General features: G+C 38.3%; 1 protein-coding gene across 15 annotated transcripts in view; it reads right to left on the bottom strand.

Annotated features, from left to right (window-relative positions):
* ctnnd2b (catenin (cadherin-associated protein), delta 2b) overlaps positions 1 to 27,368 on the bottom strand; it is a 284,445-nt gene that overhangs the window by 94,051 nt on the left and 163,026 nt on the right. For 10 of the 15 annotated variants that reach the window (XM_057858336.1, XM_057858334.1, XM_057858338.1 and 7 more), the window contains 5 exons: positions 24,451 to 24,602; positions 24,188 to 24,361; positions 10,899 to 11,044; positions 10,328 to 10,575; positions 6,806 to 6,937 (listed from right to left, as the gene is read on the bottom strand). In XM_057858336.1, coding sequence (XP_057714319.1) covers positions 6,806 to 6,937; positions 10,328 to 10,575; positions 10,899 to 11,044; positions 24,188 to 24,361; positions 24,451 to 24,602 — 852 coding nt within the window. The remainder of the gene's footprint in view (positions 1 to 6,805; positions 6,938 to 10,327; positions 10,576 to 10,898; positions 11,045 to 24,187; positions 24,362 to 24,450; positions 24,603 to 27,368) is intronic. The other 5 variants (XM_057858333.1, XM_057858347.1, XM_057858339.1 and 2 more) reach the window with 1 other exon arrangement.

Genomic DNA, 27,368 nt, shown 5'->3' with positions numbered 1-27,368 from the left:
TGCACTTCAACACCTGTACAACAATAAGCATCTTGGAAATGCATTGCCGATGTGGCAGAGTGAACCCAAAGTAATAATTATCTCATCTCATTTTTTGGACAAGTCCAAATTAAATTAATTTGGGAAGTTGTGTTAAACATAAATAAAAACAAAATACAATGATTTGAAAATAAATTTTGATTGATTGTTTGCTTAAAAGCAACAACGTTTATCAGTTTGAACATTAAATATCTTCTCTTTGCAGTGTATTCAATTGAAAATTCAGTGGTATGAAGTATCCAAACCTTTTGGATTTTCTCACATTTTTTTTTTTTTAATAAAATCAACATCAAATGTCATCTTTGTCAAAATCATACAGATGAAAGAAAAATTGTTTGCGTTAACTAAAACCACCCATACATTTATAAGTTTTAATATTTTAATGAAGATAGTATGCAAACAATGACAGAAGGGGGAAAAATAATTAAGTGAACCATCACATTTAATATTTTGTGGCTCCCCCTTTGGCAGCAAAAACTTCAATCAGACGCTTCCTGTAGCTGCAGATCAGTCTGGCACATCGATAAGGACTAATCTTGGCCCATTCTTTTCTACAGAACTGCTGTAGTTCAGTCAGATTCCTGGGATGTCTTGCATGAATCGCTGTCTTTAGGTCATGTCGCAGCATCTAATTGGGGTTCAAGTATGGACTTTGACTTGGCCACTCCAGAACGTGTATTTTGTTCTTCTGAAACCATTCTGAAGTTGATTTACTTCTGTATTTTCGATCATTGTCTTGTTGCAGCATCCATCCTCTTTTTAGCTTCAACTGTCTGACAGACGGCCTCAGGTTTTCCTGCAAAACATCCTGATAAACATTTTTAATTCATTCTTCCATTAATGATGCAAGTTGTCCAGGCCCGAGGCAGTAAAACAGCCGCAAATCATGATCCTACATCCACCATTGTTTCACGGTGAGGATGAGGTGTTGATTTTGGTGAGCTGTTCCATTTTCCCTCCACACATGACGTTGTGTGTTAATCCCAAACAATTCAACTTTGGTTTCATCAGTCCAGAAAATATATTGTTAAAACTTCTGTGGAGTGTCCAAGTGCCTTTTTGCGAACATTAAACGGGCAACAATGTTTTTTTAGACAGCAGTGGCTTCCTCTGTGGAGTGCTCCCCTGAACACCATTCTTGGCCATGGTTTTACCTATAGTTAATGTGTGCACAGAAATATTGGACTGTGCGGGTGATTTGTGTAAGTCTTTAGCAGACACTCTAGGGTTCTTTTTTACCTCTTTGAGTATTCTGTGCTGAACTCTTGGGGTCATCTATGGTGGACAGCCACTCCTTGGGAGAGAAGTTACAGTGCCAAACTTTCTCCGTTTGAAGACAACTTCTCTGACTGTCGATTGATGAACATGCAGACTTTTACAGGTGGTTTTGTAGCCTTTCCCAGCTTTATACAAATCAACAGTCCTTGATCGCAGGTCTTCAGACAGCTCTTTTGACCGAGCCATGATGCACATCAGACAATGCTTCTCATCAAGACAATTCTTACCAGGTGTGTGTTTTATAGTGGGCAGTGCAGCTTTAAACCCTCATCAATGATTGGGCACACACCTGACTATCTTGTGTTGTTGTAATAATTGGTTTCAATTTTAATTTTAAGTCTTTAAGTCTCCTTAGGCAGAGGGTTCACTTACTTATTTTTTTCCCCCCTTTTGTCATTATTTGCATGCTATCCTCATTAAAATATGAAAACCTATAAATTTGTGGGTGGGTTTAGTTAAAGCAGACACTGTTTTTACATCTGTGTGATTTTGACAAAGATCAGATCACATTTGTTGGTCATTTTATGCAGGAATGTGAGAAAACCTAAAAGGCTCAGATACTTTTTCATCCCACTATAGGTTGAACGTGAATGGCAAATAATTTTATTCTTAACTGTTTAACAGTAAAACAACAACGTCCCAACTTCATTTGAATTGTGGTTATATACCGCTCAAGAATGTGGCAGTGTATATTATGGAGTGTCAGATGGCTGTGTAATCTACTAAAATAAACATATATTCTGTTTTTTTACTGTTTAAAACAACGTCCCAACTTCATTTTAATTGTGGTTATATACAGCTCAAGAATGTGGCAGTGTATATAATGGAGTGTCAGATAGCTGTGTAATCTACTAAAATAAACTTTTCACTTGTGGGCAGACGTAAAAACTTCCACTGGTGCCCCTGCCTGAAATTTATGAGATGAAACGAACCCAAAGTGTTGCTGGGCACACTGTGAGTGAGAAACAAGCAATCGTTCCACAATACATATCTTAGAATTTGTTCTTATGCTAATGCAATAAAACTTTGTACGAATCCTCTAATAGAAGCCAGCTAACGCTTCATCACAAATATTTTAAGACAAGGGTTATTTGCTTTTATTACACAGCACCCAAGACAAGGCCCAGGGGATTAATTTTGATTAATCATCAGCCTTTAGAACTAATGATCTACCAGACTGTGACTGAGGAGAAATTTGCCATTGAGACCCCAATTAGATTTTCTACCTGATCTCGAAAATACTAAGTTGCAGTCAGGTGGAACATGAATATATATTAACTGAAGCATTCTTTAGAATAAAGCTCCACACCTTTGAAAATCTCATGGATGGGCGCAGGCAGCATCACACGCTGTTGTATTTCTTTTAATCTTCACTTTGTTCAAAATAGTATGTGAACTACACTGTAGTTTCCAAATTTAGATGGTTCACAGCAAGATGTGGTTATTTATAATCTTGGGCTATTTAAAACTCTTTCAAATGTGTTACTAGAGAGATTGGTGTTTTGTTTTTAACTATTTTATCTAGAAAATAAATAAAAAAATGTTTTTTCATTGTGACATAATTTGTTTAAGAGTTTAAAATATGTGAGTGAATATTTTTTTAAAGTCGTTTTCTTTTTTTTTTTTAACGAAATATGAGACATCAATTAATGATTCTAAGCTAAAAATGACAGACATTTTGAATAATAAATATAATTAATTACCTTTGTTTTATGGCTGGGTTAAAACAAAAGCGGTTGCGCGACGTCTGTAAATGGGGGTTTCCAGGGTAAAACGGACAAATTAAAAATAGTTCGGGGGCTTCATGCGCCATGAATCTGCTATGGCGTAAACGAGGGTTTCCAGGGTAAAACGGACAAATTAAAAATAGTCCGGGGGCTTCATGCACCATGAATCTGCTATGGCAGCATAAAGACATATTTTTCTATCAAACACAACAGTTGTTTTGGCATGAAATACGGCAGTTTCTTTTAAAGAGGAGCGCAAGAGTAACCCTGAAAGACTGAAAGAGCAGTTTCTGCTCTGAAAAATGAAAATCTCAACCACTCCTTGATGTCTGCAATTTCTGCATCGCGACCCTTGTTATATTACCATGTTTCACCCGTAAAATTCCCCCAAAATCCAGCTGTGGCCATCCACAGCTGTGTCTTGACACTCGGTGATACATGTTACATGGAGTTTTTTGGATCGAAACAAGGCAGGTTCGCGTTAAAATCAGGCCGTCTTTAATTTTGCTCTCGCGTGCTCTCACCTCCAGTTAGGGTTTTGCTGTTTAAATTATTATTATTATTGTTTTAAATGCCCTCCTATTCAAAATTGTTCTTTCACCAGAAAATTGAGATTTTATGCTCTCCAATGATGTATCACACATGCATATCGGACAATTTTGAAATTTCGCCAAATTGGGGGTCTCAGAGCGGAACTTCAAGTCACCTGAGTGTTTTCCGCCATATATATCTATGTGCAGGGTTTGCTCAGATAATGTTACTTTCAGAATTTTTTTTTAAGAAGGCTATAATCTCATACCTGTCAAGTTGTACGGTTTCGGCGTAATTTGTACAAGTGAGCACTGATTTTTAAATGTGTACGTTGTACGTACCGTTCCGGCAACGAAACAATGTGCGTTACTATGCGTTACTATGTTGGTTGAATGAATGATGTGTTTGTTGTGATGGTGTTGCAAACGCGATGCTAGGCTAGGTGTCCAATATTTCCTGACTGCAGCCGACAGCCTACAATCTATGCCTAGATATCTAATGCATATAGAACTACATGCAAAATGACAGACTCTGTGGTGTTAGTAAACAGCCTCCATTTTAGAGCAGTACACTTCTCAGAAAGGCTCTGTTGTCGTGAACCTTCCTAGCGAACCTAAGTAACTTTTTAATTAATATACTCCTAAATTGGCAAAATCTTGACTTGAATCTATCTTTAAATGATGAAACAGTTATAAAACTTTCACGTCAAAATTAAATAATCAATAAATGACTTCCAAACATAGGAAAGGTTACTTAATGGTTACTTAAAGGAAAGGTTTTTAATGAAAAAAAAAAAAAAAAAAAAAAAAAAAAACATGAACGGTAACACCAGTTACTTTGCCAAGCAACTAATTACTCTTACATTCAGGTAACTGAGTTACTAACTCAATTACTTTTTGGGAGAAGTAATTTGCAACTAATAAATTACTTTTTAAAAGTAAGATTAACAACACTGGTCATAAAGATGAAGTCTGCAGAATGAAAAGTGACGAAAGCAGAGATTTTATTCTGCCAATTTGTTGCCGAACACAATTTGCCTGCAACTACTGCTGATCACTTCTCAGAATTAGCTAAAGAAATGTTACCTGACTCAAAGATTGCATCGGTGAGTTAATTTTATCAATTGACTTTTTTAATTTATAATTGGACACACTAACGAACTACCTTCAAGTCAAACTGAATTGCGAGCTGAAGTGCCATGAAGTGCAGCCATCAAGACATGATAGAAATTGCCAAAATTGCTCCATACAATTATAACAAAGTCACTTTTAATTTTAGTAATCATGATGTAGCTGTAAATATTGATTGTTCTTTGATTGCTCCAGGTTATGTGTTACAATATTACCAATAAATTCATATTATTTTAAAAATTGAGTTTTATTTTTGTTTCATATTTCACGCTACATACAACGTTGTAAGAATAGTCACCAATTTGTAAGAGCATACGTCACTATTTGTAAGATTGCCAACGACCTCGGGTTGACAGGTATGTAATCTGGCCTTTGTCTGTCTACAGTATTTAGTGCACAGTGTGCTCCATTATTGTAGATGATGCAATTGTATTCGAGCATAAAACCCAACGCACTATACATGATGCTCTGCGCAAAGTACTGATGTAGAGATGTTGTGTCTTTAAAGATATGCCATGCATGTGACAAATTGGCGACAGTTGGTCTGCACTTAAAACTTTTTGCAAAAGGTAGTCTAACAACTTCGCCGGTCTAATCATTCACATTGCGCGAGCTCTGCGAACATGCTTGGAGAATTCATTAGCAAATATGTCAACAGCATGCAGTGAGCCCTCTGAATCATTGGAAGAATTAATTGATTGAATACTTTTTAAAATCATTTTCTTTACTATAGTTTTAAAATAATAACAATAGCTGCCGGGATGGGACGTCATACACATATACTTAATGTGATCTCCCCCTAGGCTAGCTTTACATCCTTCCAAATTGGAGATCAGCTCGCACGTTCTTATACTTTTCACACTTTGATGACCACTCTTGCAAATAATTTCTTCTTTCGTGTCATGTCAACAGTGTTGTCACAGATTACTTGAAAATGTAATTTAATTACAGATTATTGATTACGCCTCCAAAAAGTAATCTAGTTACTTTACCGATTACTTTAACATCAAAGTTACTTTAAAAGTAGTTTATCGGTTACTTTTTACCAATTTTTCTCCCTTTGCTGCCTCAATATAAGAATGACAACAGAAAAATGTCATCGCATGTAATTAGTGCTGCAACGATTAATCGATTAACTCGAGTATTCGATTAGAAAAAAAATATTCAAATTAAATTTTGTTGCTTCGAGTATTCTTTTAATTAAAGTGGTGTTGTAATGGTTAATTTTGAAAGTGTTTGCATGTAGTTTTATCCATTAGGGTGGATACACTGCCCTCTGGTCTGCCTCTTTACACATGGCTGAATCCAACTGTTCCCTGTTAAGACCAACGTAAGCTAAGTTTGTGTTGGAGCTAATGTTTTTTAATGCATTTATAATTTAGTTTATAGGTATATTTAGCCGTTTTTTTGCGGGAATATGTATCCGAACCATTTGTTAAGAGGATTGTAAAAAAAAAAAAAAAAAAAAACAAACAAAAAAAAACTTTAGCATTTTATAGCATCTAAGCTAGCGGACTTTTACTATGTAAGTTAGCCAATTGTTTTTTTGTTGTACATAGATTCTCTCTCTTTTATTTATTTATTTTTAAAATCATTCTGCTTCAGGCTCAACTCAGGTATTTTAATTTTTCATGTTTCTAATCCGATTACTCGATTATTCGAACTAAATAGTCTATCGATTAATCTACTAAAATATTCGATAGCTGCAGCCCTACATGTAATCGACTTTACGATAATTGAATTTAGAGGGGAAGTTCAGAATTTTTTCACATAAGGCTTAATCTTCGAGTTAGCGGGGGTTTAATTTGTCGATGGAGTGGATTTCAACCACCATTGACTCGCGCTAGCTTAGCCACTCCGGAGCCTAGAAACGAAAAAAAGAACTGTAAAACTGCATGGAAGTTGTTGAAACTACACATCAAGCAATGCATGAAAAGTACACCGAATCTAAAAAGAACACCATTAAATCGTCAACACCGGGTCTATAACAGCTTCCTCACCTGTTGCAACAACGTGCAAGTCTAGATCTATGCTGGTCACGACAGTAGAGCTTATTGAGTACTTTCTATGTACATGTACTAATCCCTAAATTTAGCTCACCTTGTCCTCTAAGGTTGGGTTTGGTGTAAACTCTGTCTTCATAGATGGGATCGATGTGATGCTCAGGAGACTGCAGTGGTCGCAACTCGGAGCCCAGGTGACTGTGCTGGCTGCTATATGAACCTCTGGAGCCTGCAGCACACAACAACAAATGAAGGTTACAATCAAAGGAGTAATGATTCACATAAGCTGAGGTGCAGGCAACATTTTAGTCCACTCCTTTGAATTACCCAATTTATTCTCTTACTAGTGGTACAAACAAACTTACAATATACATAATACAAACTTATGTGTGTTTTACATGAATTTGTTCATGAATTTGTTCATGAATAGAACCCTTCACTAGATATAGCCATGACTAAGACTTACAAGTTACAACATATAAGTCATCTTTGGCTCCACAAACTGACTTCCCAAGTGGATTATGACATTAACTATGATCAAGCACATTTATGTTTAAATTTTTTACAACACTGTCGTCCAACTTTATTGAAGGTAAAATTGATATATACAGTGTTTAACAAATGTGTGAAACCACCTGCGACCTGCCATAGAAAGAAAACGAGACTCTAAAGCACTTTAACGCTTGTCTTTACTTTACAGTGAGCTCTCAGTGTTTTACAGTTTTGAACAGGAATAAGGAATGATAAACCAAATGCACCTTTTCATCCTTAAATTTGAGTTGGCTCATTCGAAGTAATAGTGAAAAATAATCATTCAACCACTCAAATATATATTTTTTTTCATTTTAAGAATGCAATTAAATACCGTAATTTTCGGACCATAAGAAGCTACAGTGGTAGAAAAAAGTATCTGAACCTTTTGGAATTTCTCACATTTCTGGATAAAATCACCATGTGTGATCTGATCTTTGTCAAAATCACACTGAAGAAAATACAGTGTCTGCTTTAACTAAAGCCACCCAAAAATGTATAGGTTTTCATATTTTAATGAGGATATCATGCAAACAATGACAGAAGGTGGAAAAATAAGTAAGTGAACCCTCTGCCTAAGGAGACTTAAGGAGCAACTTAAACAATTTTAACCAAACATTTTAAGTCAGGTGTGTGCCCTAATCACTGATGAGTGGTTTAAAGCTACCCTGCCCACTATAAAACACACACCTGGTAATAAATGTTTTGATGAGAAGCATTGTCTGATCTGCATCATCTTTGGTCAAAAGAGCTGTCTGAAGAACTGAGATAAAGGATTGTTGATTTGTGTAAAGCTGGTAAAGGATACAAAACCATCTCTAAAAGTCTGGATGCTCATCAATCGACAGAGTTGTCTACAAATGGAGAGAGTTTGGCACTGTTGCTGTCTCTCCCATGGAGTGGCCGTCAACCAAAGATGATGTCAGCGCAGAATACTCAAAGAGGTAAAAAATAACTCTATAGTGTCTGCTAAAGACTTACACAAATCACTGGCACAGTCTAATATCTCTGTGCACACATCAACTATATATAAAACTATGGCCAATGGTAGGACTCCACGGAGGAAGCCACTGCTGTCTAAAAAAAAACATTGTTGCTCGTTTAATGTTCGCAAAAAGGGACTTTGACACTCCACAGAAGTTTTGGCAAAATATTTTGTGGACTGATGAAACCAAAGCTGAATTGTTTTGGAGTAACACACAACGTCATGTGTGGAGCGAAAATGGAACTGCTCACAAACATCAATACCTCATCCCCACCGTGAAGCATGGTGGAGGGAGAATCATAATTTGGGGCTGTTTTGCTGCCTCAGAACCTGGATAACTTGCAATCATTAATGGAAGAATGAATTCAAAAGTTCATCAGGATGTTTTGCAGAACAACCTGAGCCGGCCTGTCAGACAGTTGAAGCTAAAATGAGGAAGGATGCTGCAACAAGACAATGATCCAAAACACAGAAGTAAATCAACTTCAGAATGGTTTCAGAAGAATAGAATTCATGCAAGACATCCCAGGAATCTGAATTAACCACAGCAGTTTTGTAGAAAAGAATTGGTTAAGATTAGTCCTGATCGATGTGCCAGACTGATCTGCAGCTTAAGAAAACGTCTGGTTGAACTTATGCCAAGGTGGGGGGGGGCACAAAATATTAAATACGATGGTTCACTTACTTATTTTTCCCCCTTCTGTCGTTGTTTGCATAATATCCTCATTAAAATATGAAAACCTATAAATGTTTGGGTGGTTTTTGTTAAAGCAGACACTGTTTTTTCATCTCTGCGATTCTGACAGAGATCAGATAACATTTGATGGGGATTTTATGCAGAAATGTGAGAAATTCCAAAAGGTTAAGATTCTTTTTCATACCACTGTACTTTTCCCCTCACTTTGAATCAAACGGCTTATCGTCCATTTTGTCACTAACTCCATTTATTATCTCTTTTACAACCATTCAAAAGTGAGATAATTTGCCAGGTGACATTAAATGACATCAGTCATAAGCATTCACTCATGCTCATGACAGTGTCAGCCAGTCAGGTCACAAATTATGACGGTCTTATGACAGTCTTTAGACACCGCTATCAAATAAAGTGTAAAAGGTTCCTATCGTTTGGTTTAAATATCTTATACAATTAGAACAGCTGCAGCTTATAGTCTGGTGTGTCTTATCTATAAACAAATGTGTTTTTTGTGTCAAAGTTGGTGAGTGGTGGCTTATAGTGAGGTGCACCTTATAGTCCGAAAATTACGGTAACTATAATTTATAAATCTTAATTGAGGAAAAAAAAAAAAATTCCGGCACTGTACATTTTGAAAAGCAGCATTCAAAAAAGTATCGGCATGCATAGACTGATGGAAAGGTGTGAAATGCTGACATCACTCTGGAATGACATGGTTGGATGGAAGTAATTTCTTTCTGACTATAGTAGTGAACTCGACATCATTTAAAACAATGGTAAGCTTTTAGTACCAATGACCTTCATCTGAAAGATGGTTGCTCAAAGAATCTAAATATGCAAAATTCTGAATTTCTTAAAACTGTGATAAGCGAGAATAATGTTTAAACAGGAGGAGCTGACATGTTGAGACTGATTTATCGTCAAATAATCTAAAACTCCTTTATGCTAGACATAACTTGCAATTTCTCATTTTTGAGGGAAGGCAGACTATCTGAAATATGTGCATTTCGTTGGCTGAAATGCTTCTGGCATTTAAAAAATGGCTGCTCATGGCAATCTTACCTACTTCTTGGAAATATTGGCCTTTATTGATGGTTTTTTTCCACTATTATACAGCACTAATATTCAGTTTTCTTATTTTTTAAGTTCTTAAGATATTTACTGTTGGGATGCACTTGATCAAAAAGGTTATATTTCCTTTAAAGCTAATACGCATACGTACACACACTTTTCAATAGTGAAGTCAATTTCTTTTAAATGCTTCCTTTCAGTGCAATCTGAATACTCCTTAAATGAGAATAAAGTCGCTGTGGTGGCACAGTTTCTCATTCACAAATGGAAATGTGGGTCATGGCAGCACTTCACACTTGGAAATAATGTATGAAAAAAGTAAGGAAAATCTTCTTGACCTCTACCTGCCAGGCTACCAGGCCTTTTCAGGGTTGCGTTGGCGTACAGCTCATGAGAAATCTTGTAGGTTTCTCCTCCAATATGATGCAGCATGCGTTTGGTGGGGGACAAGGTGGCGTAGCTGCCCACTACTGAGCTCATTTGATGGATGGGCGATGATGTGTGGTTTCCTCCTGGGGCTGCCATGGATAGTGGAGAGGAGGGACCACCAGCACCCGGTGGCACCATGTTGATGGGTGATGAGGTGCTGCAAGGAAATTATGTTTAAAAACCTTTCTAACCATGACCGTGGCTTGATTTGTTCTGCAATTGTGGCACGGTTTAGAGACAACAGTTAAGTACAACGCAATGACGAATGAGCTGTAATACAGGAGAGAACATCAGCGAATTTGGTAGTTATTATGCAGAGCTGTCCAATGATAAACATTGTTATTACTCCCTCAATAGAATGTTAAGGCACATCTGTTGTATAATGTTCTTTTGTGCAATGGGGCGGGTAAATTACCGTATTATATGCACCTAACAACAGTGTTTATTTAAATTACTGTGGGAGAATGAATGTAAACCAACCTGTAGGACTTGGCAAGACGACTTGGGGATTGTTTGGGCGAAGATACCCGCTGTAATGTGGCATAGCTGGGCATGTCGGAGGATGCTGAACCTAGGCGCTGCAACTTGGTAGGTGATCCCACCACCTGCAGAGGGGAGCTCACACGCTGAAAAAAAGAGGTTGTACTTCATTCAAAACGAATGTCACCAGGCTTAAATATTAATATACCTCGTGCAGCGATTATATTCATGGAGATGAATTGCACTGGGGATCGAAAAATGAAGGCTCTGTTGTGCTACTGCAGCTTTTTGATAAGCTATCCGACCAAATAAATTTACATATCATTGCACACAATGAATCAGACCATTTTTTCTGCTCCGTCATGCATGTATTCTATTTTTCAAAATTAAATAAGGATAATGCATTGACTTCACTATCAAATTTGATGGTCAAGTCTATGGATAATGTAACTTTGCAAAGCATTAATTCTAATTTTTTCATTAACTATTTTAATCAAATAAATTTGGTAAAAATAGGCTCGAAAATTATGGACTTAAGCTAAGAGTTGCATCCGAAGATTTGATAAATGTGAAGAGCTTCCAATTTGATACACACTTCTGAAATATCACATTTTCTCAAATTCCTTTCAATTAAATGTAACTGCTGTAATGTTTGGACAAAAGGTGCACCTAACTATAAGCCACACCCACCAAATTTGATAAGAAAACAGTAAGCTGCAGGTGTCCATATTGTATTGTTGGATATTTCCAACAAAACATAAATATAAAATAAAAATATGATTAAACATTTTATTCTATTTCATAAATCCACCTGTTCAACATTCAAATCAAATGCAATGTCCTATCTAGACATGTGCTGGGAACCGGTTTGAAGGTATACCGTGGTATGAAAACGTCACGGTTTCAAAACCTCTAAAATATTTCGTCACAACGTTCCTATGGTATTAGCTGTTTTTTTTATCTTCCAAAGGTAGAAATCTCTCGCTTGCAGCTGCAGGGATTTCCTCTCCCCCTCCGGCTGTTGTTTAGCGAGTCAGCTGTGATACACGATGGCTGGAGGAGGTGAAACACCTGAACTTTTCCCCCATTGAAGAAAACCAAGTCGTTGGTATGGGAATACTTTGGCCACAGAAACGTTACAGACGGCTAGGGATGGGAATTGATACGATTTTTACGATTCCGATTCCATTATCGATATTGCTTGACGATTCGATTCTTTATCGGTTCTCTTATTGATTCTAATTTCGGGAAAAAGAACAAACATTTTGATTGGCATCAAGTTTGTTTAATCAGAAGTCACAACCTTACAAACTCAAAACGAGGTCAAAAGAGGCCCAAAGCCTTAATGTTAACTGTGGCAATAAGTGGCAAATGCACAAGAATGTGTAACATTTTACTGAAACATTTTTCTAATAAAAATAAAAAATATTGGTATATTTTGGCATATAGGTCGTTGTTCTGCCTTTGGCAATGTCCCCAAACTTTTTCCTGTGAGGGCCAAATAACTTTTCCCTTCTCTGATGAGAAGCCGGGGTCAGTTTGTAACAGAAAAAGTGTGACGATTGCAGGAGTGCGTAAATGTAAAAAAATTATTATTTTTCAGAAAGCCACAATCAAATAACCCTCTGTGGATTCTTCACGGAACAAAAGTAAATAAAACTAGGCCTGCAAGCAGGACTGAACGGGCCCTCGCAATCTAGCGCAACTCGGACGTCATGCAACTCGGACAGTGTGCAGGTCAGGGTGGTGGCAGATCGTCCTCTCTAATCATCTCATTAGAACCTAACATGCGCGAAAGTTGCCTCTTTACATTCACACACCTAAGAGATAAAAACCCCTATTGGACAGAGGACTACAAAAAAGGAGCGAATAAAGGGTCATCCCAGCAACAGACAGAGACATGTGGACATGGGCCGTAAAATAGGTATTTTAAAAGGTCTTGAAACTACAATGACCAACCTGAAAAGAACTGGACATATGTTTTAAAAAATGAGTGACTTTCTATTGCCACTAGTTGGCGCTGTAGGGTTGATGCAAATGACCCCTACAGGACCCTTCAGACTATGACTCAACAAGCACGATATGTTTGGCGCAGATATGTTGTAGATGTTATGACTGTTCAAAACTTGTGGTGAGACGAAATGGCTTCAGTCATTTTTACTTCTCCTGTTGGACCCTTCTGCTTCAACCAAACCTCAGTATTTTTCATCAGGCACCTGAACACATGTCTTAAGGCTCCCCTGATGCAGGTTTGAGGTGAATAGATTTTTTTTCCTTGGAGGAGGAGCCTGTTTCGTAAAAAAGGCATTTCCTGTTCCCACTAGGGGGCGCTAGGCCTAATGAGTAATATTTCAATGCACTCGTGTTAAGGGTGGGATCCCGCACATACATGCCAGATATGAAAAAGATTGAACATTGTTTCAAGGAGCTATTAGTCCTTTACTGAATTTGTCATTTTGCCGAAAAAATGGCCGACTTTGGCACCACGCCCAGGTCAGACCCATGAATGAAAACGCACCATTTTGAAAAGTTTAGATTTCATATGTCTCCTGAATTGTCTAACCAATTTTGAAGATGATCCAACTGATTCCCTCTGTGACAAGGTCTCAAATGTGCACCCTGTTAATTGATAAAAATTTCACATTCGATCCAAAATACCCAATTTCCTGTTGGGTTTGGAATATGGGTGCAAGAGACTTTTTGGAGCAGTTTTGCACAAGGTATCGACTCCCCAAATTTCATTGCTCTACGTTAAAAAAACCTAATAGGAAACGCCTTTTTGAAAAATTCAAGGGGGCGCCACTGAGCCATTTTGTTACATTTTTTTGTAACGTTGCAAGATTATCGAAATCCACACAAAGCCGCATGTATGTGCAAAATTTGGTGAGTTTTCGTGCATGTCCAGGCCTCCAAATGTAAAACGTACTAGAAATGGACAGAAATTTCACATTCGATCCAAAATACCCGATTTTCTGTTGAATTTGGAATATGGGTGCAAGAGGCTTTTTTGAGCAGTTAGGCATAAGGTATCTACTCCCCGAATTTCATTGCTCTACGTTGAAAAAACCCAATAGGAAAGGCCTTTTTTAAAACTCCTTTCTGTCGCCACTAGTTGGCACTGTAGAGTTGATGCAAATGACCCCTACAGGACCCTTTAGGGTATGACTCTCAACAAGCATGGGAAGTTTGGCGCAGATATGTTGTATATCTGCTGAGTTATGACTGTTCAAAGTATTTTGCGAGACAAATTGTTGACGATCATTTTCACTTTCATGTTTGGACCCCTCCGCTTCAACAAAACCTCAATATTTTTCATCAGGCACCTGAACACAGGTCTTAAGGCTCCCCTGATGCAGGTTTGAGGTCAACAGATTTTTTTTCCCTTGGAGGAGGAACCTGTCTCGTAAAAAAAGGCATTTCCTGTTCTCACTAGGGGGCGCTAGGCCTAATGGGTAATATTTCAATGCAGTCGTGTTCAGGCTGGGATACCGCATATACATGGCAGATATGAAAAAGATTGAAAGTTGTGTCAAGGAATTATTAGTCATTTACTGAATTCGGTGTTTTGCCGAAAAAATGGCTAACTTTGGCACCACGCCCAGGTCAGACCCATGAATGAAAACAAACCATTTTAGAAACTTAAGATCTCATATGTCTCCTGAACAGTCTCACCAATTTTGAAGATGATCCAACTAACTCCCTCGGCGAAAAGGTCTCAAATGTGCACCCTGTAAATCGATAAAAATTTCATATTCAATCCAAAATAACCGATTTCCTGTTGGGTTTGGAATATGGGTGCCAATGCTTTTTTGAAGCGGTTTTAGACAAGGTATAGACTCCCCAAATTTCATTGCTCTACGCTGACAAACCCTAATGTTATAGGCCAATTTTAAAATTTCAAGGGGGCGCCACTGAGGCATTTTGTTACATTTTTTTTCAACGTTGCAAAATTATCAAAATGTACAATTTTCCGCACGTATGTGCAAATTTTGGTGACTTTTTGTGCATGTTCAGGCCTCCAAATTGGCCGTTTTCATTTGCCCTGGAAAAAAAAAAAAAAAAAAAAAAAAATAATAATAATAATAATAATCCTTTGCAAAACAATAGGGCCTTCGCACGCCTAGTGCTCGGGCCCTAATAAAAATAATAATATAATATAATAATTAGGGATGGGAATCAAAATCCGATTCCAATTCGGAACCGGTTCCGAGTGTTTCGAGGCCTCGACATCACAATGATAAAGCCTTAACGATCCCTTTAACGATCCCTAAAGACGCATATTGCGTCGTGACGTGTCTTGTTGTCCAGACGCATCAAACTAGCATGGCGGCAAGAACCACTCGCTCCAAAGTTTGGCTACACTTCACCAGGAAAAAGGGTGAAAATGAAAGGTTACGATAGTTTAGCACGAGCATTGCCGCCGTAAACATAACAATGACAGCACGTAGGTTCGAACGCTTGAAAGTGTGTATTCACTTCACGAGGAAAAATTACAACAAAGCGACTTGCAGTCATTGCGAGATGGAAATAACTGCATCGGGAGGGAATAGACTGCACTGTCCTCACCGAGACGCTAAGGCTCAGTACTGGCTATACAGCTAGCTAAACTCCCAAATGACGATGCAGAAGATGTTGGTATAATTTGCTGACTTTATAAAACCATCACTTGAAACTAAAAATAGAAATGAAACAAATCAATTTCGTCCCCAATAACAAACAGGTTTGCATCAACGTAAATCAGCGATGATTAGCTGCTAACACAGTAACAACAAACAGTTAGCATGCGTTCGCTGGCATTAGCACATCGTTTAAACCACTACACAACTGGATTTAAGTGTCCGATCGCGAGTGGAGACACACAACAACAACACAGAAGATGATACATACAGGCGTTGGCGCTGTAGATATTTTACAAACATTAACAAAGAACGTAGGCTCGTGGCAGTGTTTCCCTTACTCACTAACTCGTTCACTCGCTTGGAAGCTGCATTTCTTCTTCTTTGCGTGTAAGCGCGCTCTTCTTCACGTGAGCGCGCTCTTCTTCGCGTGAGGAAGTGCAAGGGCGCCACCACTTGAGCGTGAAAGCACCATAAAAACTAAAAGGCATGCATTTCAATATACTGGTAAATAAAAACAGGGGTCCCCAAACTACGGCCCGCGGCTCCATATTTGGTCCGGCCCCCTGAACAATTCCAGAGAGCATTTTGAATTTTTTTTGTTTTTTTTCTCCCTCAGTAGTGTTATTTATTTCCTGGCCTTTTTCAGTGAATAACTCAGAGAGGGTTATTTGGTTATGGTTATTATCTATGTAATTAATAGTGCTATATACTGAATGCTTACGTCATAATGGCCTAATGCAAGTGTCATTTAGCAAATTATGTCACTAACTCCATTTAGTGTACATTTATGTCCGGCTTGGATCTTTTACATCCATTCAAAAGTGAGGTAATTTGCCGGATAACACTAAATGACATCTGGTATCAGCATTCATTAATGCTCGGGACAGTGTCATGTCATAATTCTGATCGTCTAAAGACAGTCTTATGGCACCACTGTCAAATAATGTGTTACCAAAAACCATAACTAGCAATTAATGAAACAACTGGAACAGTGTATGAAGAAATATCTAGCACAGAACATGAGTTTTGATTGTTATTCTATTCTGTAGCACTGCAATGTATGCTAGGAGGCATGTTGGACGACAACAGTGTTGCCAGCAGGTAGCAGCAGAGGCTGACAGTCTCCCTTAAGGGATCAGTGATGGCCAAATGAAGCTTGAAGCGATGAAGCTTTGCAGCCAATTGGTTCAAAGATTCATGGTCAAATAACGTGTTTCCGGTTAATATCTTTTGGTGAAATTATCCCATATCACAGTGAGGACAGCTGCGGCTTATAGTTCAGTGCGGCTTATCTATGAACAAATGCCGTTTTTGTGTCAAATTTGGTGGGTGGCGGCTTATAGTCAGGTGCGCCTTAGAGTGCGAAAATTAGGTACTTTTTAATTAATTAATGAAATTTTGATTTGTTTTGCTTGACAGTGTCCACATGTTTGCAGTGCATTTGCACTAATTACTGGCTCAATGTTTGGATTTGGATTTATTTTGTTTATGTTACATAACTAATAAACATGTGGTTATATACAGCAGAAAAATTCATGCAGTTCATTTGTCTAGCATACAGTATCTTACTGTATAGTTTATCTCGTTCCCTCACATTTTGGCCATATACTGTATTCCTTTTATTTTGGCAAGGGGCTGTTGCTACCCCCCGTATTTATCCATTTCCAATACATTACTGTCACTGTAGCACACACTTTTTTGTTTACATTTACTATTACCAAAAATTAACTTCCCTCCCAATTTCTAGGATACCAAATAGTGTTTTTATTCTTCAGTTAATCGAGTCGGTTTTGCACATTGTGCCTACTCAAGTGGTCCAACTGATCATAACGGCAAACATTAAATCTAATAATATATAGCATGCAGGGATTGAACATGATAGTATATTGAATTAAGAAAGAACATGACTTTACTGTAGTTCTGTTACTATAAACGCTCTTGTGACTTCAGCTCTTGTGTGTGTGCTTCAGAAAAAGTGACATGGGGTGCAGCTGTATGTACTGGCGCCAGAGCAGCTGCATCCACTGCTACAAATACTCAGCCTTGACACCCCTTCTTCACCTTTGCCTGCAATTAAATCTGGGACTCAGACGTTGCCATATTATTTTCTATAACCTTTCACATCCAAAGCCAGTGTGCGTGGCTGCACTTGGGTGCGGCTATTTTCTTTTTGGCATCAATTGGTTGGGTAAGAATCCAAAACAAAATTAATGTACAAGTCAATTAAACAATACAGGTAATTTTAGTAACTTCCATAATGCAGTAGTGTGGATTAGATTTTAGGCTCGGTTCATACCGCGGGTCTTAATGCACAATTCCGATTTTTTGTTGTGCCCATTCAGACTGCCTTTGTCCATTGAGGCCGTTCAAATGCTATGCATGCACACTAATTCGCAGTCCGACACGCATTGAGCAAACTGACCCGCATGCACAAAAGTATCACAACAAATGACTACACACGCTGCTCTACTACATTCTAGGGTTATCATATTTTGATTTCCAAAAAGAGGACGCAAATAACAGACATAAACAATCCCCGTTTAGTATTATATTTAAAGTTTATATGGATTGATAGAACGCATGCAGGTAATTCGCGTGCATGAGGATGTGTGTGCATCAGTTTGTTGCGACTCAGCCATGTAAGCAATACTGAAATACTGCTCATTTGGCGTACAGAAAGAAAACCAAGCATTTTTAGGCTTGTGCTTTACTTCAATTTATTTTTTTATAACTGTGGTCAAGCCCGCCTCCTGCGTAAAAGCTGAGTTCAAGCCTGGCGCTAACGCTAATGCACAGCTCCATCGCTGCCATCCTGCTTGCTGCTCTCGCTCTTTGCTGACGTAATTGCTGCATGAATTCTGATTTGGGAGACTTGACAGTTCAGACTGCAGCCACATTCTGGAAAAATGTGGCCCAGATTGGATTTTAACCACCGACAAAACTGATCTTGTTGACTTCTATATAACTTGTTCCGTTCTGACCATCAAGTTAATGCCTCACTCGAGTCGGAAAAACACGGAAAAATCGGATTTGTGCGCTAAGACCTGCTTTCTGAACCTTGTCTTGGTTCGTCATGAGTTGACAAGTTATTGGTAAACTTTTCTGTTGATAACTGATGATGACAATGTGGCATATGTATGCAGTCATGGTGTAAAAATTCTGAGCTGATCAATTAGGATTGTGATTTGATTTTGATTAAGAGAACAGTTTCACTGCTACAGTTTGCATTGTAAACTCATGCGCATTAAATATTGACTACATCGCTTATGCAAGGATGGTTATTATCAAACATATCTTCAGTTCACTGCCTCGCACTAGCCTCGAATGCAAAATATATGACGCTGGAGGCTTGATGATGATCTCACAGAATTTGTTTTCAGAGAATTATGGCTGACAAAATAAAAAGAGTATGTGCTTCTAAGGGAGTTTTCACACTGCCAATTTGTACCGAGCATACTTGACACCTAGGCCTCTGTTTTTGTGTGCAACGGAAGTCTAGACTTGCCAGGTTTTGTTCATCAGGAGAATGCACTCAGGCAAGTACATTTCAAAGAGAGTGTGAACATCGCCGACTCAATTCCCAGCCAATAAGTAGGAAGCTTTCCATTTCCTTAAATGCAGAGTGCTAGTGGTGCACTGCCACTCCTTGACACATGGAAGAAGAAGTTAATTGGCTTGACTTAGGAGGTCAATGTGTGCAAATTACAGGGAGGTGCAAGCAGGTTGATAAATATATTTAAATATTTATAAAATACTGTATATTAAATGAAAAAAAAAAAGATATATCATAGCAATATTAAGGGCATACCTTTGCTATGCTAGAGAACCTAACGTGGCGTAGAGCTGTCTGCCAAAATCCAAACCGTGTGCAGCGACGTTTGCACTGACACGAAAAACAAGACGTTTTTTTGTTGGAGTGTTGCTGAAGTCGGCAAATAAAATAGTGCCCCTTAAATTATGTTCATCTGTTTTGTGAAAGCGCTTAATGTGTACAATATTGTCTTTGTGGTTCTTGTCTCTATACAGCAACCATATGACTTGGCTCTTGTCTAAATTAATCTGAAATAGACCCAAGCTTCTCTGCTACTCTGAAAGCGATAAGGGTTGCAGAAAACACTGAATGCGATTGGAGGAAAGCAAGATAAAATACAATAAACAAATTTTAAGCAGCCACCCTAAAAAAACATCTGTAAAAGCCAATAGTGTAGCTATACGTTTTCAGCTTCTCCACAGAAAAAGTGACAGAAAACACCTTTATCATGTACATCCCAGCTGATTGAAACTTGTTTAATAAGCTGAAAAAACACAGGATTTCATTTTTCTGATGTGTAATAGAGGAGAAAATAATAAATACAGTAAAAGCCAGGATTACCAGATGGTCGCCCTGAGTGTGGGCAGACAGTCTATTAATGCCGGTATTATTTGAGGTACCCGCCCTTCCTCGTGATGTCTGTAATACCCATTGTCATAGATTTTATAATGGTATTGACGGGACACGAGGCGCGGCGTCGATTAATAGGGGGCCTATCTCCGTCAAAGCTGACCAGGTGGAAACACAAAGAGCTTTTTACATTGAAAATTGACATGAATAAATGCTTAAATCCCTTAATTCTTTATAGATATGGACGTGAAACAGTCTCGATTCTTTGTTAAAAGCGATAAAAAAAAAAAAAAACGGGCGGTATAATTTAATTTACATAAATATGTCGAATGTGCTTCTTGTCTTTAGGTCACTGTGGTGCCGCCTTACCACAACAAAGAGCTTTTTACGTTGAAATTCTTGTGAATGAATGATTCAATACCTGATTTAAAAAAAAATAAATATTGGATTCCTGCATGTGTTGCGACTGACTACAAATAAATAAATAAAGCGGACTCTAGGACAGCCCCCTACTTGAAGGCGTTGCGCAGTGCGCCAGTATGCATTAATATGCATGTTTTTATAGTTCAGAAGCTATTAAAAAACATAGCAAACAAAAGATATGGAGGGTCAAAGACTGATGTAGCCCGTGCACGAGACGCACATGTTGCTGGAGATATTAAAAGATTTTGAAATTGTTGAAAGACATGATGGTAGAAAGAATAACGCTAACATTTAATGTAAAAATGGATGGAGCATTGTTTTCTTGACACAGAAGTTGGTTTCTTCTCCTTCTTCTTCTACTATTACTATTTTTGGATTTATATTTGGTAAATCTGCGCATTTCAGAATAATTTTTTTCGACCGAAAGTGTAATGCATTAACATGCAAGTCCTAATCGAATCAATGTTTTTCGTTTTCATGAAAACGATGAATCCAATGAAAATTGATCGGATGAAGAAATTTTGTCCACGTAAAAGTAGCCACTGATTCGAACACAGGCACAGGAGACAATGGCATAGACTTCATAATTGTATTGACTGGTCACTGCGCAACACCTTCAAGCAGGGGGCCCATCCCACAATCTGCTTCAATTATTTGCAGTCGGTCGGAGTGACACATGCAGTGATTCAACGCCGGATTTAGGATAAAAGTACGAAAGCTGTACCGCATTCAAATAGGAAGGATTGTCTCAGGAGTGATTTATTTGAGGATTCAAGGTCATTATTATATTTTTTGTACCATGCATGCATTTTGAAACGTGAAAAAAATAAATGGGAAGAATTAACCACTAATATTTACATAAAATAAATGCTAACTGCCCAAAATTCAGGGATTTAAGCATTCATTCACAAGAATTTCAACATAAAAAGCTCTTTGTTGTGGTAGGGCGGCGCCACAGTGACTTAAAGACGAGCAGCACATTCGACATATTTACATAAAATAAATTATGACAGATGTCACAGACATGCGCAGTAACTAATTTTGGAATATTTTTTACGATCGGATTATATATTGTCATAAACCACCTCCCTCATTCCGAATAAAATTTTGATCAGGTCAGAATATTTTGAATGGGGTGTGTACATGAAGCATGTTTAATATGAACCCCTTGTGAGGAAAAAGTGCCATGGAAAATGAATAAATGGACAAATGTGTCCATGTAAACATAGACAATGTTTATATGCGTGGGTATACTGTAACTACCGCCACAAATGGCTGCACTTGGAAGCAGCATCATTTTTTGTTTTCAAACATTATTTTCTCCATTGTCAGCAGTCTAAGAAATTCCCAATTTGCATACCAAAATACTTTGAGCAAACATCTTTTGCATAAAGGTCATTTATACTTGGTGTTATCTGTCCTTTTAAGGATGTCTCAGCATGGCTTTTCCATACAGTGGGGCAAATAAGTATTTAGTCAACCACCAATTGTGCAAGTTCTTCTACTTGAAAAGATTAGAGAGGCCCGTAATTGTCAACATGCGTAAACATCAACCAAGAGAGACAGAATGCGGGAAAAAAACAGAAAATCACATTGTTTGATTTTTAAAGAATTTATTCCAAATTAGAGTGGAAAATAAGTATTTGGTCACCTACAAACAAACAATATTTCTTGCTGTCAAAGAGGTATAACTTCTTCTAACGAGGCTCCACTCGTTACCTGTATTAATGGCACCTGTTTTAACTCATTATCGGTATAAAAGACACCTGTTCACAACCTCAGTCAGTCACACTCCAAACTCCACTATGGCCAAGACCAAAGAGCTGTCGAAGGACACCAGAGACAAAATTGTAGACCTGCACCAGGCCGGGAAGAATGAATCTGCAATAGGCAAAACGCTTGGTGTAAAGAAGTCAACTGTGGGAGCAATTATTAGAAAATGGAAGACATACAAGACCACTGATAATCTCCCTCGATCTGGGGCTCCATGCAAGATCTCACTCCATGGCGTCAAAATGATAAAAAGAACGGTGAGCAAAAATCCCAGAACCACACGGGGGGACCTAGTGAATGACCTATAGAGAGCTGGGATCACAGTAACAAAGGCTACTATCAGTAACACAATACGTCGCCAGGGAGTCAAATCCTGCACTGCCTGACGTGTCCCCCTGCTGAAGCCAGTACACGTCTAGGCCCGTCTGCGGTTCGCTATAGAGCATTTGGATGATCCAGAAGAGGACTGGGAGAATGTGTTATGGTCAGATGAAACCAAAATAGAACTTTTTGGTAGAAACACAAGTTCTCGTGTTTGGAGGAGAAAGAATACTGAATTGCATCCGAAGAACACCATACCCACTGTGAAGCATGGGGGTGGAAACATGATGCTTTGGGGTTGTTTGTCTGCAAAGGGACCAGGACGACTGATCTGTGTAAAGGTAAGAATGAATGGGGCCATGTATCGAGAAATTTTGAATGAAAACCTCCCTTCATCAGCAAGGGCACTGAAGATGAGACGTGGCTGGGTCTTTCAGCATGTCAATGATCCCAAACACACAGCCAGGGCAACTAAGGAGTGGCTTCGTAAGAAGCATTTCAAGGTCCTGGAGTGGCCTAGCCAGTCTCCAGATCTCAACCCCTTAGAAAATCTGTGAAGGGAGTTGAAAGTCCGTGTTGCCCTACGACAGCCCAGAAACATCTCTGCTCTAGAGGAGATCTGCATGGAGGAATGGGCCAAAATACCAGCAACAGTGTGTGAAAAGCTTGTGAAGAGTTACAGAAAACGTTTGGCCTCCGTTAATGCCAACAAAGGGTACATAACAAAGTATTGAGATGAACTTTTGTTATTGACCAAATACTTATTTTCCACCATGATTTGCAAATAAATTCTTTAAAATCAAAGAATGTGATTTTCTGTTTGTTTTTTTTTTTTTTCCTGTATTCTGTCTCTCATGGTTGAGGTTTACCAATGTTGACAATTACAGGCCTCTCTAATATTTTCAAGTGGGAGAACTTGCACAATTAGTGGTTGACTAAATACTCTTTTGCCCCACTATATATACTATGAGGCGCACCTGCCTCACCAACCAAATTTGACAAGAAACACATATTTGTTCATATACAGTATATAAAGGCCTCATTGGACTATAAGATACAGGTTTCCACATTGTTTCATGGATATTTACATCAAAAGACTTGGTGTTCTAAGCGGGGAAAAAAGTAAGCCTCTCTCATAGTCCGAAAATTATGGGGGATATACCGTTAATACACTGTATGTGTGTACTAGTATATGTATTTCTAATAACTCCAGGGTATGTTTTTTTAGTCCGGTTTGACAGCTTTTTAAAACTTATTTTTGGGTGAGAAATCTAAAACTGAGATTAGTTTTCGATCCAGTCAAGTTTTCGAGAAATAAAGCACCGTCTTTTTGAAAAAATATGTTGAAAGATATGAATAACACTGTACTTAACATTTGTTAATGGGCCAAAATACCAGCAACAGTGTGTGAAAAGCATGTGAAGAGTTACAGAAAATGTTTGGCCTCCGTTCTTGCCAACAAAGGGTACATAACAAAGTATTGAGATGAACTTTTGGTATTGACCAAATACTTATTTTCCACCATGATTTGCAATTAAATTCTTTAAAAATCAAACAATGAGATTTTCTGGGTTTTTTTTTTCACATTCTTTCTGTCATAGTTGAGGTTTACCCATGTTGACAATTACAGGCCTATCTAATATTTTCAAGTGGGAGAACTTGCACAATTAGTGGTTGACTAAATACTTATTTGCCCCACTGTATGGTTTGCGTTATGCTTTACATGAAAGGTAAATGTATCAAATAAGGCGTTAAAGGAGAGACTTTTGTACCTGTGCAGGCAAGGTTGCACAGGAGTAGTACATGGATGACCCAGTAGGTGCAGGTCCACCCTCACTGGGCATGTGGAAGGCGCTACCAATGGCCTGTTGAGCAAATGAATCTCTGTGGGACTGGGAGGGGGAGTCTGTCCCCATTAATTGGGCAGCCGCCCGGCTGGATGTCACCTGGTTAAGACAGTGTGAAAAAACAGACTTGATTCCTGTGTGGGAAGTAAGCAGGCAGTGGGAATGAAGGCATTGTAGCGTTTGTTTACCTGGTTGTAGCTGTGAACAGCCCCGCCAAGATGTCCACTGCGACCCGTAACCACTTCGCCGAGTGCCATTGCTTGATTGCTATGGTAACCGGCAGCTGCATAGGCATCCTGGTTGTTGAGTTGCAGAGCGCTATGAGACAGAAGTCCTTGCCCTGAAGGGTGAAAGGCAAAAGATAAAGAGAAAAGTGAATAACATCAAGACAGAATCATTTGAATTTGAATAAATATGTCATGATTACACATTAAAGTAATGTCAATTTCTCTTTTCCATGAAGGAGACAGTTGAGTTAGCGATGTTGTGTGATTTATTAGCACTCAAGTCATGAGTTGAAAGAAACTTTTGATCATTGTCAAAATCCACTTTAAATCTTGGCTTATCTCCTGCCATGTTGCTTTTATATAAGTGTTCTCAAAAGGTTTTTCTTTTTATTCTAAAACTGACTGTGTAAAGATGTATTCTGTTTACGGCCTTCAAGGTGTTTTGTAACCCAGTTTTAGTCCCACATGATGTGCAATATATTTCTTTCTATTTCTCTTTGTAATGGGAAAAGACTGAGTACAGAAAATGCAACAAATTCAGTTTGTAATTGAAAATAGCAAGAAAAAAGTGTACTCCCCCCTTGAAGACAGCCCTTTGCTTTTATTCTACTATGTTATTCTAGCTTATAATGCTCTGTGACCCTAAAAGGTTCCTGTATTGCTTTTAAAACCTTTTTCTAGATTCACTTTTCACCCTCCCTGCATGTGTTTTACGTGACTATACACCAAATGCTGTTTTGCTTTTCTGCTCCAAATCTAAATCTAGATTTCAACACATATTGTTTTATGGAAATATTATGATATATGTATTTTTTTAGATAACCTCTTTTATTCCTCTTTCACATGATTTTACAACTGTCACCAAACTAAAATTTGCTCACAATAGTGTTACAATAACTTCAATTATAAAACATACAGTACAGGCCAAAGGACAGACATCATTCAATGCAACACAAATGAAGGTCCAAACCCCAATCGTATAGCAATAAGTTCCACAAATTACACTGCTGGCCAAAAGTATTGGCACCCCAGCAATTCTGTCAGATAACGCTCAATTTCTCGCAGAAAATGAGTGCAACTAGAAATGATTTGGTAGTAATATCGAAATTTATTTTGCTTGCAATGAAAAAAACACAAAAAAATGAAAAAAAAAAAAAAAAAAAAAAAAATCATTATAATTTTACACAAAAACTCCAAAAATAGGCTGGACAAAAGTATTGGCACCCTCAGCCTAATACTTGGTAGCACAACCTTTAGACAAAATAACTGCGAAGAACCGCTTCCGGTATCCATCAATGAGATTCTTACAATGCTCTGCTGGAATTTTAGACCATTCTTCTTTGGCCAACTGCTCCAGGTATCTGGGATTTGAAGAATGCCTTCTCCAAAGTGCGATTTTCAGATCTCTCCAAAGGTGTTCTATGGGATTAATTGCTGGTCACTTTAGAAATCTCCAGTGCTTTTTCCCAAACCATTTCCTAGTGCTTTTTGAAGTGTGTTTTGGGTCGTCCTGCTGGAAGACCCATGACCTCTGAGGGAGACCCAGCTTTCTCACACTGGGCCCTACATTATGCTGCAAAATTTGTTGGTAGTCTTCAGACTTCACAATGCCATGCACGCGGTCAAGCAGTCTAGTGCCAGAGGGAGCAAAGCAACCCCAAACCATCAGGGAACCTCCGCCATGTTTGACTGTGGGGACCATGTTCTTTTCTTTGAAGGCCTCGTTTTTTTCGCCTGATCATGCCTTTTCCCAAAAAGCTCCACTTTTGTCTCATCCGACCAGAGAACGTTCTTCCAAAACGTTTTTGGCTTTCTCAGGTAAGTTTTGGCAAACTCCAGCGTGGCTTTTTAATGTCTCTGGGTCAGAAGTGGGGTCTTCCTGGGTCTCCTACCTACTTTTCATTTAGACACGGACGGATAGTACTGGTTGATATTGTTGTACCCTCGGACTGCAGGACAGCTTGAACTTGTTTGAATGTTATTTGAGGTTCATTATCCACCATCCGTAAAATCTTTTTCTTTTCCGTCCACATCTACGGAGGTTAAACACAGTGCCATGGGCTTTACACTTATTGATGGCACTGCGCACGGTAGACACAGGAACATTCAGGTCTTTGGAGATGGACTCGTAGCCTTGAGATTGCCCATGCTTCCTCACAATTGTGTTTCTCACGTTCTCAGACAGTCCTTTGGCCTTCTTTCTTTTCTCCATGCTCAATTTGGTACACACAAGGACACAGGTTCAGTCAACTTTAATCCATTTTAACAGGCCGCAAGTGTGATTTAGTTATTGCCACCACCTGTTATGTGCCACAGGTAAGTAACAGGTGCTGTTAATTACACAAATTAGAGAAGCATTACATGATTTTTCAAAGGGTGCCAATACATTTGTTCGACCCATTTTTGGAGTTTTGTGTAACATGATAATGATTTTATTTTTTTCCCATTTTCTTTTGTGTTTTTTCATTGCAAGAAAAATACATGAAGATATTACTACCAAAGCATTTGTAATTGCAATCATTTTCTGGGAGAAATTGAGCATTATCTGACAGAATTACAGGGGTGCCAATACTTTTGGCCAGCAGTCTAACTCTGAAAAGATATACCTGTGAAGTCAAAAACCATTTTAAGGTGACTCCCTCTTGAAGCTCATCAAGACAAAGGCACGGGTGCGCAAAAAAGTAATTAGAGCAAACGGTGGCTATTTTAAAAATACTACAATATTATACATGTTTTTAGTTATTTCACCTTTTTTTGCTAAGTATAAAATTCCACATGTGTTCATTCATTGCTTTATTACTTTCATTGAGAATTTACATTATAACTAGTAATGGAAAAAAAGAAAATGAATGAGAAGGTTTGTCCAAACATTTGGCCTG

This window comes from Corythoichthys intestinalis, chromosome 14, assembly GCF_030265065.1.
Source record: "Corythoichthys intestinalis isolate RoL2023-P3 chromosome 14, ASM3026506v1, whole genome shotgun sequence".
Lineage (NCBI taxonomy): Eukaryota > Metazoa > Chordata > Actinopteri > Syngnathiformes > Syngnathidae > Corythoichthys > Corythoichthys intestinalis.
The sequence above is the reverse complement of the archived record's forward strand: the minus strand, read 5'-3'. Positions and strand labels throughout refer to the sequence as shown.